At 38.5% G+C, this 17276-nt stretch overlaps 1 protein-coding gene across 1 annotated transcript in view; it reads left to right on the top strand.

Moving 5' to 3' along the window:
- The window catches only part of LOC103145754 (phosphatidylethanolamine-binding protein 4-like), a 59949-nt gene that overhangs the window by 13831 nt on the left and 28842 nt on the right, over nt 1–17276 (top strand). The window contains exon 4 of the mRNA XM_007563328.2: nt 11127–11222. Coding sequence (XP_007563390.1) covers nt 11127–11222 — 96 coding nt within the window. The remainder of the gene's footprint in view (nt 1–11126; nt 11223–17276) is intronic.

Genomic DNA, 17276 nt, shown 5'->3' on the forward strand with positions numbered 1-17276 from the left:
TGAACCCAGCAGAACTCCACACATTCGAGCACTTCAAACAAACTACGAGTGGTTGCTGCTTTTTATACCACACAGAATAGAAGAAATTGATTGGAACTGGGAGGCTTAGCTTTGGGTTTCCTGAAACAATTTTTTTTTTCGTCAACAACTAGAGCTTAAATTTAGATCTCCCCCCCCTCGTTTTTGTATTTCTTATTTTTTTATGTTTTTATTTGTTTGTCCAAATCCTATTGAGTGGTGCTCCAGGTTTTTCCTTGAGTAAATAGTTGATATTATTGTGAGGTTGGAGAAAGGACTTTTTTTTTTTCTTGTGCACAGGAATGTAGATCCCCCCCCTCCCACCCCATGAAATCCTAATTGTGCCTCGGAGGGCTGGTAGGGTATCTGTGCTCAGCTCTGCTCAACAGGATTTGTGTCTGTGTATGTTAGAGTATGTCTCTTAGCTTGAATACGGATATAACCCTTTCATCGCACAAGCTGCTGATTTTTCATATTTGCCAATAGGCTGATCCCGTGCATCTTTATGTGGAACACATCGAAAGTTTTTTTTGTTTTTTTTTTTGTTTTTTTCTCCTTGAAATATTTGATATTTCTTCAGATTTAATAGGGAGTTGTCTGAAGGATGAGCCATATTTGAAAAATCTATCTCGCTAGACCAAGTTTAATCGATATTAAGTGATCAGATGGAGAATTTATAACGGGTCAAACCAGCATCTGTCCTTTCTCCTACTTGAATTATTGCTGTACATTCATCTATGCAAATCCAGTATAAGATCCTTTCTGGCTTCTGGCTGCAGCCGCGTTGCCTCTGGCTTTGATCTGCACGAGTTATCCAGGTTGTTTGACCAAAAAAAGAAAAAAGAATTGCAACAACATCTATATGGAGATTATTTCTGTAGTCATTAATTGCTACTTGAAAAGGGATTGAGGATTAGCGGTCCTTTACACTACTGTCACCTGTCTCTCCTCTCTTCAGTTGTTTTTTTCCCCTTATTTCAGTATCCGTGCAAGTTGGCAAAAAAAGAAAAAAAAATTAAAACAGGGTGATTTATTCAAATGAATCATCAACGCTGGAATTGATTCAATATGTGCCACATTCAGATGGGTGCTATATTATTCCCTAGGGGAGAGGCAAAGATGGAGCTGTGGAGCTGTTTTATTTGTGCTGTCTTGATCAGTGTGTCAGGCAGAGACGCTGAGCTTGTTCTCAATGAATGGACGAGCCCTTGAACCATAAACCTGTACCTCCTCTGATAACAGTTTTTGCATTGTGATGTAAGTGCCATTCTCTGTGATGTCCTCTCTGACAGCACTAAATATATCAACATGCACAAAATGATCTGTCAAAGGAATCATTTGATTTCAGCCTGTTCTCCAAACTAAGGATTTTTTTTTTTGAGCCGTGTTTGTATGCAATGCACCATACTGTGGATTTTGTTGAGGCTTCAAAGTAAAGCCCTGTATTGTGGATGTGTTTGTTCCTATTGTTCAGACTTATACTGTAGTTAAATGACTTTGCTGTGCTTTTGTCATTTATAACAACTATGAGCAATCTTCAAGGACTTCAGTCCCATGAAGAATCCAGTTTAACTGGTTATTCAAGCTGCATAATATCAGGAAAATATTTAGTTGTGGTAATATTGCTAAAAATAACATTTCATCTCAGTCATCCCCTCGGATGACTGAGAATCTACAGCAGCCTGAACATTTTCAGGAACAAGAAAGCACGTGCCCCCCAAACCCCTGCCAGATGTCAGTGTTCCTTGTTAGCAGGCTGCTTGATCCAAAGTTTCCTGTGAAATAGTGTTTGAGCATTGTGACAGCAGATGGGCTCTTTTTCTAGAAGAAAATGCTGAGGAAAAACCTAAACGTTGACAACAGTCTTGTTTAATTCTCAGATGTAAACCAGGAGATTATTTTCATGGTTGAAGAAAACCAAGCGTAATTTTGCGGAAAGGTTTGAGTTACAAACCACAAGGAGGCCTGCCAGCATTTACATCATCATCCCCTCATGACAATAGGACAAAGTGCTGGTTAGGTCCAACCCCTACGCTAGAATCAGCTGCTCCTGGGATGCGCTGTACCTTCCCTTCTGTCACTTTGTCTTAGAGACACATCTGAACAGCACTGCTTCACTCGGGCCATGGTGGTCCCTTTCAGACAGACGGCGGACTCTCGTCCTCTGGGTTTAAAAGTCTGGAGGTTTCTTTGCCGTTAGTGCACACTCAAAAAGGGTTGCTACTAGAAGAATAGCGCACATTAATGATGAGTGAATAAGAAATAAAGAGCATCTTGTTATGCTAACACAACATGGCTCACATTTCAGAAGGATAATGTATCCCAGAATTATAATGTTGCTTGATTTGATGGGATTCAGCATCTTTGGGTACTTTCTCTTAAACCCAAGCCCTCTAATGGGGAACGATTAACCAAATAAAAGTGTACTTTTGGGCAAATTATAAGTTCCTTTATATTGCCCACCCAGTGAGTAAAAGGGAGCATGAAGTTGGCCAATCACAGGAGTTCTTTCTTCTCTCCTCACTGATCTGCAGCTTCAGGAAATTATTTTCTTTTTAGATATAGACAGTTTGTCATTCAATCATACATTTAAAAAAATACAAATTGAAAGAAATTTTGTTGCAAGGCTTCAATAATACTAATTAAATAATAAAGTATTGATGTAAATATATATAATAGAGTAAACTAATGGCAGTTTAGTTTACTTATGGCATGAGGGATGAAACTGTCTTAAACTTAAACACTGTCGAGAATTGCTCTGCACATGCATCTTTTTAAACGCATTTAGTTTTCTCATTGGATAAAATCTTTTTCACTCAATTTCCATGTAATGAACAATCAATTATTAATCTTGACTTGTTTTAATTAAAATGAAATAAAAAGTTAAAACCATCATGATTTATTGTCCAAGTCTCAAACTCTGAGGTTGCATGCCCTTCAGTGCGATTTCTGCTGTTGGGACCTCTGACGTCTGAAATCGCCACATCTCCCTAATCGCTTCTTGAATTACTCAGAACCCGTGATGACATGGCCCCGATTGTCAGACGGGTGGGCTGGTGACACTGGAACACAGACGGTGCTTGTCTGTTTGAAATATTCTTTTTCGAGCTTCCAAGCCCTGGGCTGTCCTCTCTCCCAGTCTCTCAACACCCAGCTTCGCCCACTGAAATAAGACTTCCATACTGGAAAATCCGGCCGTTCAACTGGCAGTCTGGACTAGGTTCAGCCCACACGACAGGGACCCACCACCATCGCCACCACTTCCACCCCTTTAATAGGCACAAGAGTTTGCCACCCCATGTAGATGCCTTTTGGTCGGCTTCCACGGATGGCGTCAATAGCATCTTCCTACACAAAAGTGACTGAACGAAGGGCACACAAGAAAATGTGGGAATAATTTACACTTTCTCACTGTACTACCATCAGAAACCATAATTAATCATGATAGAAAAAAGGTGGAAGCCATCTTGGCTGGTGAAACACGCAGTGCCTGTGAACAGCCCTGACACCTTTAACAGCTCCATTGGCCAAATAGGAATGGGTGTCAGAGTGCTTACAACTGAGCTCCCTCCATGGCAGCATGTTTCCCTTCGTCTTCAGAATTGTGTCTGCTTCATGATGCTTTTCTGCGACAGCTCCGCAAAGTGCAACTGTCGCACTCCTTTATCTATTTTATCCGCACAATGTGAAATCATAGACAGTCTGTCGAAATAAGACCGATAACGTTTTTTTTTCTGTCTTTCACTCTTCAGTAGCTGCCAAAATAAAATGTGACAAACACAACTAGATTCGTTTCACAACACAAGTAATTTTTTATCATTTCCTATCTAAACTTGACGTTTTCAAATGCACATTTGCTGAAGCGAGTGGATATTTATTAACTTTGCATGCGTCTACTAAAAACCTCTCAGAAACTTGATTCCTAGATATGTTGCAGAAAAAGTGAGAATGTGCTCACACTTGAACTTTTACAGCCGTCTTGGTGGTAAAATAACAGAAAAATAGCAGATCTTTGACTCCTGGTGTGTGACATGGCTGACAGATTAATTATGGATATGAATCCAGAGCTGCAATTTGCCCTGTTTGACTTTGTGTTCTCAGCAGTCAAACTACACAACAAAAATATTTCCCTTTTGCCTCATTTAGCACAGACGGAGGCTCACTTTTCCGGCACCTGGCCACTTGCTACTTCGGTGTACCTGTTAGTGGTAGTTACTGTGTCTGAGCATGTGCATTTTGCAGAAATGCTTTCACAGTAGTGAGTAGGTGTATGTGTGTAAAGCCACCACTAGAAAGTGTTGAAAGCCTCAGCTAGCAAGATCGCATCCAGGGTGACTAATAAGCTTAACATGAGCACGGCTGTGTTCGCAAACATGGTGCGCTGAAAGAAGTCTTCAATGTTGAGAGAAATGCAGAAACGATTCCTCAGGCTGCTACTAATTCCTTCACCCCCCTCAAGCTTCAATCAGACTGTGAACCATCTTTCTGTTAGCAGTGGATTTATTGCAGTTACAAACTGCAGATCAGAAGTGCAAGACTTAAAAAACAAAGTTCAGGAGAGACTGCCTTTAACTGTTAGTTTATCGAGGAGCTGTGCATTTATTTATTTATTTTAAGGTTAGGGGCAAAATCGAATTTACTTTGAGTGGGAAACAACACAGTTGTACTGTAGGCCATGAAATGTATTTCATTGTCTCATCTTTCCTTCTGTCATGTGTTAATTTGATTAAAATACAGCATATTTGCATATTTCTATGATCAAAAGGAAAACAAGATTATGCTATTATGTAAACTTGTGTTTGTATTCTGCTCTGATTTCTCTTGAACTGCTGCCTCTTCATAGCTCATCCGCTCTTTCTGTTTGGCTACCGAGCAGAAATCTAGTAGCTGTGTGGCCCTAGAATATGCAGTTGTATCCACACGTGACTTTCCTCTGACCATGTGGCTCCTCAAAGTGTGGATTTATAAGCCACTTCACACTCCATCCCTGTGTGGGAGGACGCTGCGTTTAAAAATAGGCAGGTTTGGAGGTAGTGAGCGGCGCACACTACCATCTAAAGCGCTTGGTACAAAACACTGAACTATCTCTACACTCTGTGTATGTCATTATTTTGTGTCTTGTTGATCATCAATGATTAATCAGGGTCTGCAGCTGAGATTGACTGTTGTGAAATGTTTCCATTACCATGCAAAAGTTTTCATACTCATTAAAGTTTGACCAATTTTGTCGCATTACAACCACAAACTTAATTTTTATTTTTGGGGGATTTATTCTGAAAAGTGTGGCATGCATTTATATTAGCCACCCTGAGTCAGTTATACTGCTGCAAACAATGCAAGTGTTTTGGGGTATGGCTCTATAGTGGTGAACATTTAGGGACTTAAATCTGTTCTTCTTTACAAAGTAATTTAAGCTCATTCAGATTAGATGGACATCAATCTTTAGGTTGTGCAACAGATTCAGGTTCAATTTGTGTCTGGACATAAATGGGTCAATCCATTGTAACTACTAAATTATCAATACTCTTATCACAATTTGATGTTCTATTAGAAAACTTGTGGACTTTACTTTATATGACAGCCAATCTAAATAAATATGAATTTATTAACCACTTTAAATTACGCAGTGGTTGATCGGTGCACACTAGGCTTTCTCCACTGCAGTTGAACATCATAAATGAGTTTTATATCGCACTGTTCATCACATTATCTGACAGTTGTCTTCTTGGCAAAACCATATATTCACTCTGTGTGTTAAAATGCAGAAAACTGAGGTATTAATACTGCTTGTACTGAGCAGCAATAAGGTTCCTAAGGTGCTACAGATGAGTTGCGGGGGATGTGCTGTTATTAATGGCAATGAGGACCTTCACACCTGGAAGGTTGGTGACCTACAGGTGAGTGCCACAGCCTCCCTAGATTTGCCGTCTCATCTCTGTAGTCCTTTAGTCTCTTCTCTGGATTCAATTACTGCTACCAGGCTGACCTCTGACCCCCCTTTACCACGTTTAACCTCATCTTCTGACCCCAACAGTGTTAATGGCAGTAAACTTCCTCTGTGAGCATCCATTTTTGTTTCACTCATTTGTCTCCTGCTTCTAAATCAACACATTTTGTCAACAATGTCTTGTTTTATTTTGGATCATAGCTGATTGAGAAATTAAGTTACTGTAATACAGGTATATCTCAATTAACGAATTAACAAATTTATTTTGGTTATTCAATTGAGAAAACAAAACTCATACTTTCACTGAGTAATATACATAAGTGGGTTTTTTTCTGTTAAATTAAATGATTTAAATGTAAAGGAAGTTCCTTAGAAGGTTTGAATATTTCAAAAGACCAATAAGAGAAACTTACAGAAATAATACTCTACTTGAAGGAATCAATGAACAGGCCCGTTTTCTTGCCTAATTTATAGATGAGCAGCTATGTGAAAAAAATCTTTCAATTTTTGTATTGAATTACTTGCATAAACTAACTTTTCAATTATAGTTAAACTTTCTGAGATCAGACTGTTATCCTGCAAAAACAGAAACTGTTGCTTATATTATCCTTCCTCAGACAAATCTACTTCAGCTTTTGCTTCAAAGCTCCCATTTTTCTGTTTCTGCAGATTGATCCTTCACCTCACTCTAAGCTGCAGTCGATGGTTGTTAAGCCATGGCCGTCTCTTAATCACAACACAGATACCTGTTAATTACCAAATGAGTTCAAGTATTTTTGCTACTTAAACAGGGATTTGGGATCAATGCATTGCTTTGCTCTGGTTTCAGCACTGAGAACAGTTGATCATCAAGTTGCACATGGTTTGCTCTGCATGCAATGGCTAAAGCAGACACGGGGCAAAGCAATAGGCATATTAATGGACTTCTGCACAGATGACATAGTTTGGTGGTGGGTCATGGATAAAGTATAAACTTGTAAACTCACAGAGGGGCCTCTTCCTTCTCCCTCCCTCTCACTAACTCACCCTCACCCTTCGTAGTGTCATCAGTTTGCAGATCTTCTCTACGAGAGCAGTGATTAGCCATCTCTCTCACTCTCATCCCCAGCAGAGTTCACACAGAGGTAATCAAGTAGATTTTCATCCTTGGAGGCTCTGGTTTCCCCATGCCTTTGTTCTTTGGTATCTCCTTTTTAGCCAAAGTCCTATCTGTTTGATTATATTGTCATGGAGTATTGTAAATACATTTTTTGATACATAAATTTCTTTCGGTTACATTTAAATTACTTCAAGGCTCTTATTGAAGGCAGGTCCTTTTTTTTTCTTTCTTTCTACCACCAACCAGTGCCAGTGTCAGAGATTCCCAGTCTGCAGGGTTGATTTGAGCCGGCGGCGTCTGAGGTGTGGTCTTAGTGGACCGTTTTGCTGTGATCACAGCAGGCAGTGGGAGGTTAATCCCAAGAGAATGGAGGCTCAATCTTCCCCCGCCTCCAGTTTTTACCCAAGGCTCTCACATCCCCTGCTGCATAATGGCCCGGCAGAGTTCTGTGATACCTGAACAGATTTCTATTCTGCTTCAGATTCTCATTATTATGACATTTAGCCATTTGGGAGCTGACCCCCAGCCTTTCTGTAAACATGTAAATTAAATCTGGGATGTGCAGCAAAGTGAACAAAGATATTTTGTATTCAGTGTCTTGAAAAAGTCTTCACTCCCATTTGAAATTGTGCACAATTGGTCCATTACAACCACAGACATTACTGTGTTTTATGGAAATTTCATGTGATAAACCAACACAAGATTATATCTAATTAATTTAATTATAACCTTGAAGATTTGCAATTTTTTTTAAACTGTCATTCTGAGAAGTGTGGCATGCATTTAAATTCTGGCACTTTTACTCTAATATCCCTAAATAAAATTCAGTGCAACTACGTGCTTTCAGAAGTCACCTAATTAGTAATGAGGGCATCTGTATATGGTTATATACAGTTAATGCATGTGTAGTATATGTAGAGCTGTGAGGTAAGAAAAGGAATTTATTCTGATTTGGAAGAACAGTGTAAGATTACAAAACTTGACAAAAAGGAAGTGCTGTGAATAACTTCATATATTTATCATTGATACTGATCATATGAAAATAGAGTAAAGGAAAACTGGTAACTTACCAAAACATGGCTGTCCACCAAAACTGACAAGACAGTCGAGGGAACCACAAAACTGACATTTTTGGAAAAGTGTGAATAAAAAAGCCATTCAGTTTATATTTTGTCACAAATAATATAGAGTCTACAAAGAACACGGCTTTGTATGCAAAATACCATGTGTTGAGGAAAAATAACTACACATCAGCATGAAAATACCTTCCCCACTGTGAAGCCTGGTAGTGGTAGCATAGTGCTGTGGGGAGGCTTCAGTAAGGACTGAGAAGCTGGTCAGACAGTTGATGGAATAGATTTTGGGTGATCCTGGAAGAAAAAAGGTTTAACAATGGCGCCGATGTTCACCTATCCACAATGGTTTTGATAAAAGTATATTTATATGGCAGAATGGCCCAGTCAAAGTCAAAAACCAGTGTTTTTGCAAAGTATTAATTCATGTGGACTGAATCCAAAAGCACTGAGAATATTTTGAGGGAAAAAAAATCTATCATTTTCTTCCCACTACTTTGTGGTTGTAATCGGACAAAATAAGTTTTAGGGATATGAATACCTTTGCTAGACACCAAGTATTTAAGTGCTAGTTAATCCTAAATATTCGATTTAAATAGCTGCAGCGTAGGTTAATTTTACATAATCATCAAGGTGAAAATCTTAATGAGTAACTTAATGATCCCGAGGAGTAAGACAGCAAAACAAGCTCTGCATTTTAAGGGAAATTGTGTCCCTTCCAGGACGGAGCGTTTTGATATACATTTAGTTTGCTCTAGCCCTGAGAAATTATTTCAGATGGCAGAGTATGCATCTGTTTTTCCCTGGAGTCTTTCACACATATCTGTGTGTAATTAATGTGAATTTTGACAGATGGAGGGAAAAAAAATGTCCGCATAAGAGAGAAGGGTACATGCCACAATGTGTGAAGTGCAAGCTTGATGGGAGCTTCTTGTATTATATTCGCTGTCCATGCCAGCTGGACTAGCAGCTAGAGAAATGTTACAGGTAGAAATTCAAGCTTTAAATATATGCGGAAATCACAGAAATTCAACGGCCACCATAAATAGGTTGGTGTTTTTTTGTTTGTTTTTTTCTCTTGTTACTGATGGAAATTAATGTGAAGCACTTTTAGTATTGTACTAAATTTAGCTTCATAAAAATCTAAACATATCCTATATCATGTATCTGCATGCAGGGTAATTTTCATGAAATATCCAAGAAAGCGCAATTTTGTTCAATAGTAATTGTGACTGGAGGTCATTTTTTAAATTAAAAGCTTAATTTGCCTTTTAGGCTGTGTGTGCGTGCGCTGTTGTTTGAAACCGTGCTATTTCTGAAAGCATCGGGGTCTGACTTAGATATTAGTATAACTACATTATCACACTTTTTTTTTTCCTGCCTGGTAGCAAACATGTAAAAATGAGGATTACAACTCTGGAGAAGGCAACAGGTCATGGTTGGTAAGCTGCCCGGGGGGGTCACTGATATAGAGTCACTTTTGACAGGCTGTGGAGGAGGCTCTATTGTTACTGGTGTGTCTGGATGTTACCTGCAGGCACTATCACTGAGACTACAGTATTATCCTATTATTAGGCTTAGTTGTTTACGCATATTACTGCTTGTCAGGTAGGCAGAGAATCCTTCTGAAAATGAGCATCTGCAGAAAAAATACATGACTACTTCTTTATCTCATTCAAGTACATCGGCTTAGGATAATTTTCAGAGGCCTGTAAGAATGTCTTCATAGGACAAAACAAACATAAATTTAAGATTTCTGTTTACAGGGAAGCATTTGATCCTTTGAAAATGTTTTACCACACCGCCAACAGTGTTATTTGGCAGTCGGCATTAGAACGTAAGAAAAGCGGCACCTGTTTTTTTATGTGTTCGTGCTGATATCATTATGGTCTCTGCTTCAATTGAAAGTGCATATACTGTAAGAGGGACACTGTGTCGCTGTTTGTAGAGGAAGTGAACAAAATAAAAAAAGCCCATCATATGGTCTGGCAGATTTTGGGCACCAGACCAGGGATGACAAATGTGCTCTTGCAATAATTCAATCTGCTCTCATAATTCTCTAACTTTTAGGGACAGACAGAATGAAGATCTTTTTTTTTCCGGCAATTAAGCCGCCAAATCATCGTCCAATAACTGTGATCAAGTGTTAGTTAAGATGCTTTTTCTCTCCATTGACAGATTGAGGGGTATAAAGATACTTGGTGAGTGGCAGAAAGTTACTGTGAATATGTTAACGAGACGATTCTGGTGTCGCATCCAAAATGTTGTCATTTTGTTTATGTCACAGGGAAGATATTAAGTTTAAGTAATGACAGAAGGGACGGCGCTTGTTTGAGAAAAGAATAAGATGATCAGCTACAGTTGATGTTCTCACATATTTCTCACTTTTAAAATAGTTTTTTCATGTTAAGCCAATATTTTAGGCTTGACAGTTAAATTTGATAGTGAAAGAAAAGTCCTAAATCTTATTTTGGGAGGTTGTTGGAGAGATGCACTGATCTTGCTTTTCCTGGCTGATATCGATTCTGAGAATTTTCTCTCAGGCCAATAAACACCTAATGGAGGGAATAAATTTCTGCAGGTTTCTAGACAGAGGTGGCAGTTTTGAAGCGAACAGAAAATGAAGCAGTTACAGGATTTTCCATATTTGTGCATCAAAACATGCGTCCCTAACCTTTCATTACAAAACTCACAAAAGTAAATCAAAGTGCCTTCTGTTAGTTAATGTTTTCTTAGACTAAAGATGGTGGCATTTCTTAATTTTGATGCATTATTACGAATCAGTACCTCTGCTTTGATTGGTTGATTGATGAACCTCAAACTTATTAAAAAAAAGTTAATGACACGAGAAGAAACTCAACTGAATCAAAAAATAACTATAAACAGCACACTTAAGGCAATTATTAGAACCGGTTTTGAAGCCAATAAAACCATGCCTGCCTGTGTTTAAAAAGTAATAATGTGTAAATGTTTGTATGTTTACATGTAGAAAAAGATGTACGTCCTGGTGATGGTTGATCCTGATGCTCCCAGACGCTCCCAGCACCCTTCTTACTGGAGACACTGGCTGCTTGTGAACATAGAGGTACAGTAAGTCTCCCAGAACTTCTGCTCCTTCACCTCTTTGGTTTTGCCGATGGTGATACAGGCGGTGCTTTTTATTGGATTAGAAAGTCATACAGTATCATCGAAATTTACAAAGTTGTGTTTGGTTGCTTGCTTTTTTTTTTTTTTTTTTTTTTTTTTCCTCAAAGTGTGCATTTTCATAATCTCATGGTCTCATTTGGCACATCTCATGTTTACATCTGCATCAGGGCCGATCGTAAAGCCGAAAAATTATGAATGGTTTTTTAAGCCGAACTAGGTTACAAAAAAACGGTGCCAAGTTTGAAAATGTTAATTTTTCATATCATGTATCTTGTGCAATAAATGCCTGTGACAAAAGTGTGGGAGTAAGTCTTTCTAAATGGCTGTGAAAGTTTGCAAGGCCCTGTCAGCAGCAATTTCCCTCTGCTGCGCAGTGCCTGGGACGTGTCAATGCGAGCGTGTGAGACTGAGATTGGGGAGAGCAGCATGCGAGGCGCACACTTTTCCTCCCATAGTGCTCCAGTCCCTCAGCTCCCCCTTCAGTGGAGAGATCTTGGCAGAGTGTCCTCCCTTCATCTGTTCCCCCAGGCAGAGCAGCTCCCCCAATGATCCACACTTCTCCATATTTTACACCCCCGAAATGGGCACGGCTCCGATCCCCTTATTTCTCTTCGTATTTCACTCCTTTTTATCCATTCGCTTGTGTTTTCGCATTCTTGCATTCTAACGCCAAATGCATGTTGAGTTGTTGATTGCCTCAAATATTTTGAGGTTTGCAGACATTTTTTATAATCCCTTGGGAACTGGGAGATCAACCCAGTAGATTAGAAACTAGGGGTCTGAAAAGCAAGATCACAAAGCTGCTTCAGAGATGTATCGCTGCTCCCTTTAATTTTTTTTAAAAGACTTGGTTTTTAAACTGAGTGCCACATCGATTCAAAGATCCAAAAGTGTTGAATTTGCGAAGAGCTCACAACAGGTTTAAAATTAGCGTTTTTTGATTTGTTCTGCATAAAATTGCTCTCAGGAAATCATTTTTGCAGCCGTGCTGGCAAGCGCATTAAAGATCCAATGGTGTTTTTTTTCTCTCTCTCTCTCTCTCTAACTTATGTATATTAACAATAAAATCCCAGGTATGGATTCCCAGTATATCACAAAAATAAAGTTTTCAAAAAAACACTGAAGGAAAACAAGATGCTATATTTGCTTTTTTTTTAATACGAGTTGATAATATCACAGGTGGCACTATTAAATACTATGGTGCATGAGTGTGTATTTACATAAAAAAACACACACAACCCTCTTTCCTCACTGTCTTGTACATTAAATCAGATTAACCATGTTAGGGCAGTTAGTATTATCAAACTAAATCCAATTTGATAAATGTAAGAATAATAAATGTTTTTTTTTTTAATTAAATTTAGAACTTATTTTTTCTAAAATAGCTGGTAGAATTGCCTTTGACTTGGATCACACATTTTGAGCATCCTTCTACAGACGGTCAGAAGTTTAATGTGGCCCTTTCCTTCTGACAAAACTGGAGTCTCTGAGGTAGGTCTCAGGCCGTCCTGCTCACACACCCCGTCAGCTCTACTAATAAATAGTTGATGGTAAAGCAGAGTTCTGAATTTGTTGTCCTGATGCCACATTGCAACCGGCTTGCTTGTTTGCTTTGAGATGCTGTTTATTTGGAAAACTCATTTGAGCTAAAGTTAAGTGTTTGTCTCAAGTTTGAGATCTGAGTCCATTATTACACCTAGATCTCATCATAATGTATCATCTTCATAATTATGATAACTAATATTATTAATTGTTCTGACCTGAGCTATCTGGGACGTGTAGATAATACTTAAGAGGGGCCCAAGTTGTAACCTTGGGGTACCTCGAATGGGATTTTTGTCTGGTCCGATGAAAAGAAGAAGCCCGAGTTCTTTAGAAAAGACTCAAATGAGTAAAGCACTTTACCTGCAAATTCAACCCAGCTCTCCAGTTGCTTCAAAAATATGTCATGGTCTATAGTGTCAAATGCTTCTCTGATTCAACAGAACCAACATTGTGGTTCTTTATTTATGTGGAGGTCGTTGAACACTTTGAGGGCCGTCTCCATACTGTGGTGAGCACATTTATTTAGGTGTTGAAACACACCTTTTGCCATTATTTTACTGACGAATTTAAGGTTTGAGATTGGCTTGTAATTCTGTAAAATAAATTTTAGTAGCTAGTTCTTTCCTTGTGATTTCATCAGAGGCTGAGGTAGAAAAACCTTTTTGATATAGAAATGTGGACTTGAATAAAGCATGTTTCATACCTGCAAAAAGGTTGTTTTTAAAAGGTACTTTCAGTCTGACAAACAAGCCTCATTCGTTAAATTTAAACTTGTATCTAAAGTTGGTTTGGTCCATGTTATGTAAACAACATAGTAGTTACCTCAGTATTTACCTCATTTTAAGGACAGACTGGTATACTGCTAAAAGAAGAAACGTAATCATTTCCACTTCATGAAATTTCACCTTTAATTTTTATTCTCAAGCCTGTGAAGAAAGCCCGGTATATTCACCAGCTGTGAATAAACAAATATCTTTCAAGCCTTCAGATAGACGACATTCTCTCAAGCAATTCATTTTCCTGTCACTTGTGTGGGTGTTGACCTGCTCTGCCCATGTTGGATTGGCCAATGTGATGAGATGTTTTTCTGATTGTGACTGGTGGTTGGTCAGAAGGGTTAATGAGCCTTTTGAGTGAAGGCAGCTGTAGTGGGAGGTGTTTAATTGACCACGGTGGCCAGGTGACATGACACAACCTCCATTTTGTTTCAAGTGTCAATCTGAACACGTCGGATTTTGCTTCAAGCTCAAGTCTTTTGAATTTGTGAATGAACACATACATCAGCAAATTAATGAGTGCTGATTAAAGAATAATTAGTTCCGTCTTCTAAAGTGTAAAGAGTGCTGCGCGATAATATTCTCGGCATGTTTGTTGATTTTAACTCTGAGGTCATTGTTTCAAATGCCAAACGGATCTGTGTTTACTTTTTCCACAAGTCAAATGATATGAGCTGCAGCAGCCATATTCTCTTCATATATATTCATGGGTCCAGGGTCATACAACCTTGCCCTGGTTTGAAGATGTATCCATAATTACTGTGTACTCTTTGGAGTTGTAAAGATAAAGATTTCCATAATTCAGCCGAAAGCGAGGTGAGGTCAGCCTGGACCGAGCAGCGAGCCGCAGCACATTTAAGCCGATCCCTCAGTTAAAGTCTCATTAGAGAAGAAAAAGAAGCAACAAGGACACGCTGAAGTGCCTCGTGTGTTTGTGCTTTGCTCGCTTCTGCTTCGAGTACGAACACAACACATGGCTCTTCACTTAACAAGGCATGTGTTGAGGATCTCCTTGCTTTATGTCAGCCATGCCAGAACTCTCTGGAGAGCACGACTTGTAATATTTGAATACTTGTTGCCAGGTTCTGTGCTGCTTACCCACAGCATTATAGAGAACGTAGATGTAAATATTGCTTCCTGACATGGGATGATTTAATGGGCAACTTTTAACCAAATAAGACCCTTTGACAGGGCTGTTTTCTGTACAATATTCTCTATTAGATTTTTTTATTTGTCTTACAGAAGTTATAAAAATCTTTGCTGTCAGCTTTTATATTCGTCCATTGACATTGTAAGATGTCTTAATTTTATGTCCTATAAACTTATTGCCTTTAAAGATGTACAAATATATTTAAACCTTGGGGGAAGGTGGTGATCAACAAAACATTTAGCAATAATAAATCACATTATGCAAGCTACTTATTTCAATGGGAGGGATTTGTTTTAGAACAATTCTAAAACATTATTAAAGGTTTAATATAGAGCTATAATTATGGGCAGTACAAGTCTATTAAGTATTTTATTTTTTACCAACATGCATCTTTGGACTGGATGTTATGTTAATGACCCAACCAGAGTCCTGAGTTGAATCTGACAGAAACTGTGGCGACAGCTACAGATTGGGGTGATGGCAAAGAGGTCTTCCAACTTCCAGGACTCAATTATTTTCCTGGTAAATTCAACGAACGGTAAAACACTGCGAGTGTGAGATGTTTGCAACATGCAGCCAGTCTGAAAACAATGCTCTGCTCAACAAAACAAAAACAAAAATCTGGTATTTCTCACACATAAAAGAAAAAATAAGATGTAAATGTTAAACCTACACCTTGCTTTTTGCCATTTCTGCAGCTGTCTTCATCACTTGTTGCCTTGTCTCAGCTGCTTGTTGTAGGTCACAAACACCAGCATCAGCACATCTTTACAAGCATGCAGAATAACAATGCAGAAGTTACAAACAATAAACAATCATAATTTTATGTTTATATCAACTGTCAAGTCTTTTATCACATCTTTAGTTTGGTCTGCCAAGAACAATTTATTCCACCAATTAAGTGCAAACTGTGTGGCTGGATGTCTTGTCTTCTCTCACCAGCTGTCCACTTGCTTTTAGAATAACATTATTAGATGATGGATATGCATTTTCAATGCAGCTGCCTGTTATGATTGACCCTCTGAGCTACAAAAACAGTCATTTAGAATATTCTTCAACACGCACCCGCGTTTTCACATGAATTATGGACAATTACCAAAATAAGCGTACAACAGATTGTTGTCTCGCTCTCTGAGTCAAATTCCAGATTGTGAGCCTCTCCCTCTTTCTCTCTGCTCTCCTGGAGTCTAAATCAATACAGATGTTCCGGTGAGGACTTGCAGTAATAATTACTGCAACAAGCAAGTCATTTGGATCCGAATGAGTCAGTTTATATAAACATAACACTAAGAGATACTTTTTTCTCCTTAATGCAGTAGTAAAATTATCTCCCGTGCTCTTAAGAATAAAAAAAGATGTTCATTGCTGTTACATAGTATCAGGTTTTACTTATGTGTAACCTAAGACGTCCCTTGCTTAAAGGTGTGTCACTGCAAAATTAATCTTTCTTAGAATGTTTTCTTTGTGAACACAAAGTTGAAGGTCAGGTTTTGTTTTTTGTTTATACAATTCAGAATCTCCTAATCAGTTCTAGATAAGGTCACTTTAAGTTTTGTTTACTTAGCATATTGTGTGATCTTTTGGTTCCCCAATACAATCTATCAATGGGACTCAATCATATGATTATTGAAGGCCAGATGGACATCTGATTATTATAGTGCACGGGGGGGATATGCATGCTTTAACATCCTCTATTGTTGCAGCTCCCAAAAGAGGAAGGAGCCTGTGTTCTTCTGCAGCTCAAGCAAACACTAACAGTGGAGTATTGTGACGATATTAGACCAGCTGGCTTTGTGTTTGTGAATTCTGCGGCCTGCAGAGATCATCTGCTCCACACCTCAACATGTCCTTTAACTGCTAACTATTAGACGTGTAACCTCTTTACAGCTTTTAATTTGGTGCTAAACTCTTGAAATGATAACACTTTGGTTGTTTTGTCTCTTATTTTTAATATACACCGTTTGGTGATGAGGACAAAAGCTCTCATCCATCCCCCCCAAAAAAAAACAATAAAACTCCACAGTTTTAGTGTGATTAATAATTCCAATGTGTCAGATTTTGCTTAGCACCAGAGCTCTAGAATTGCATTTATTTTATTTATATAATTTATTTTATGTATTTTAAAAAATAAATGAGTGAAATGTGGCCATCATACACCTTTGAGCATGGCATGTTCTTGCATGTTGAAGACCATCACAAGTGACACTTTAAGATTTTTTTTTTTTAAAGGATCTTAGGAGCATAAAATGATTAGATTACATTTTGAATGTTTGCAGAAGCCCTGGAGTTTGTTTTTGCGAAACAGCCCATACATATTCTTGCATTGTTGTTTTTTTCTGTAACCGTACCTACTGTGCATGTAATGATTTTAAGTGTTAATTTTTCTGACAGACAGCTGCCCCCATATGGAAGCCAAAAACGGTCTCCCAGAGGCCAGTCGAACCACCACTAGCTGCACTGCGAGAACAAAGAAGCAATAGTATTATTCATAATTAAACTCTTATTGTGTGCTCTGCTGAAT

The sequence above is a fragment of the Poecilia formosa genome, unplaced genomic scaffold (assembly GCF_000485575.1).
Source record: "Poecilia formosa unplaced genomic scaffold, Poecilia_formosa-5.1.2 Scaffold5, whole genome shotgun sequence".
In the NCBI taxonomy this organism is placed as follows: Eukaryota; Metazoa; Chordata; class Actinopteri; order Cyprinodontiformes; family Poeciliidae; genus Poecilia; species Poecilia formosa.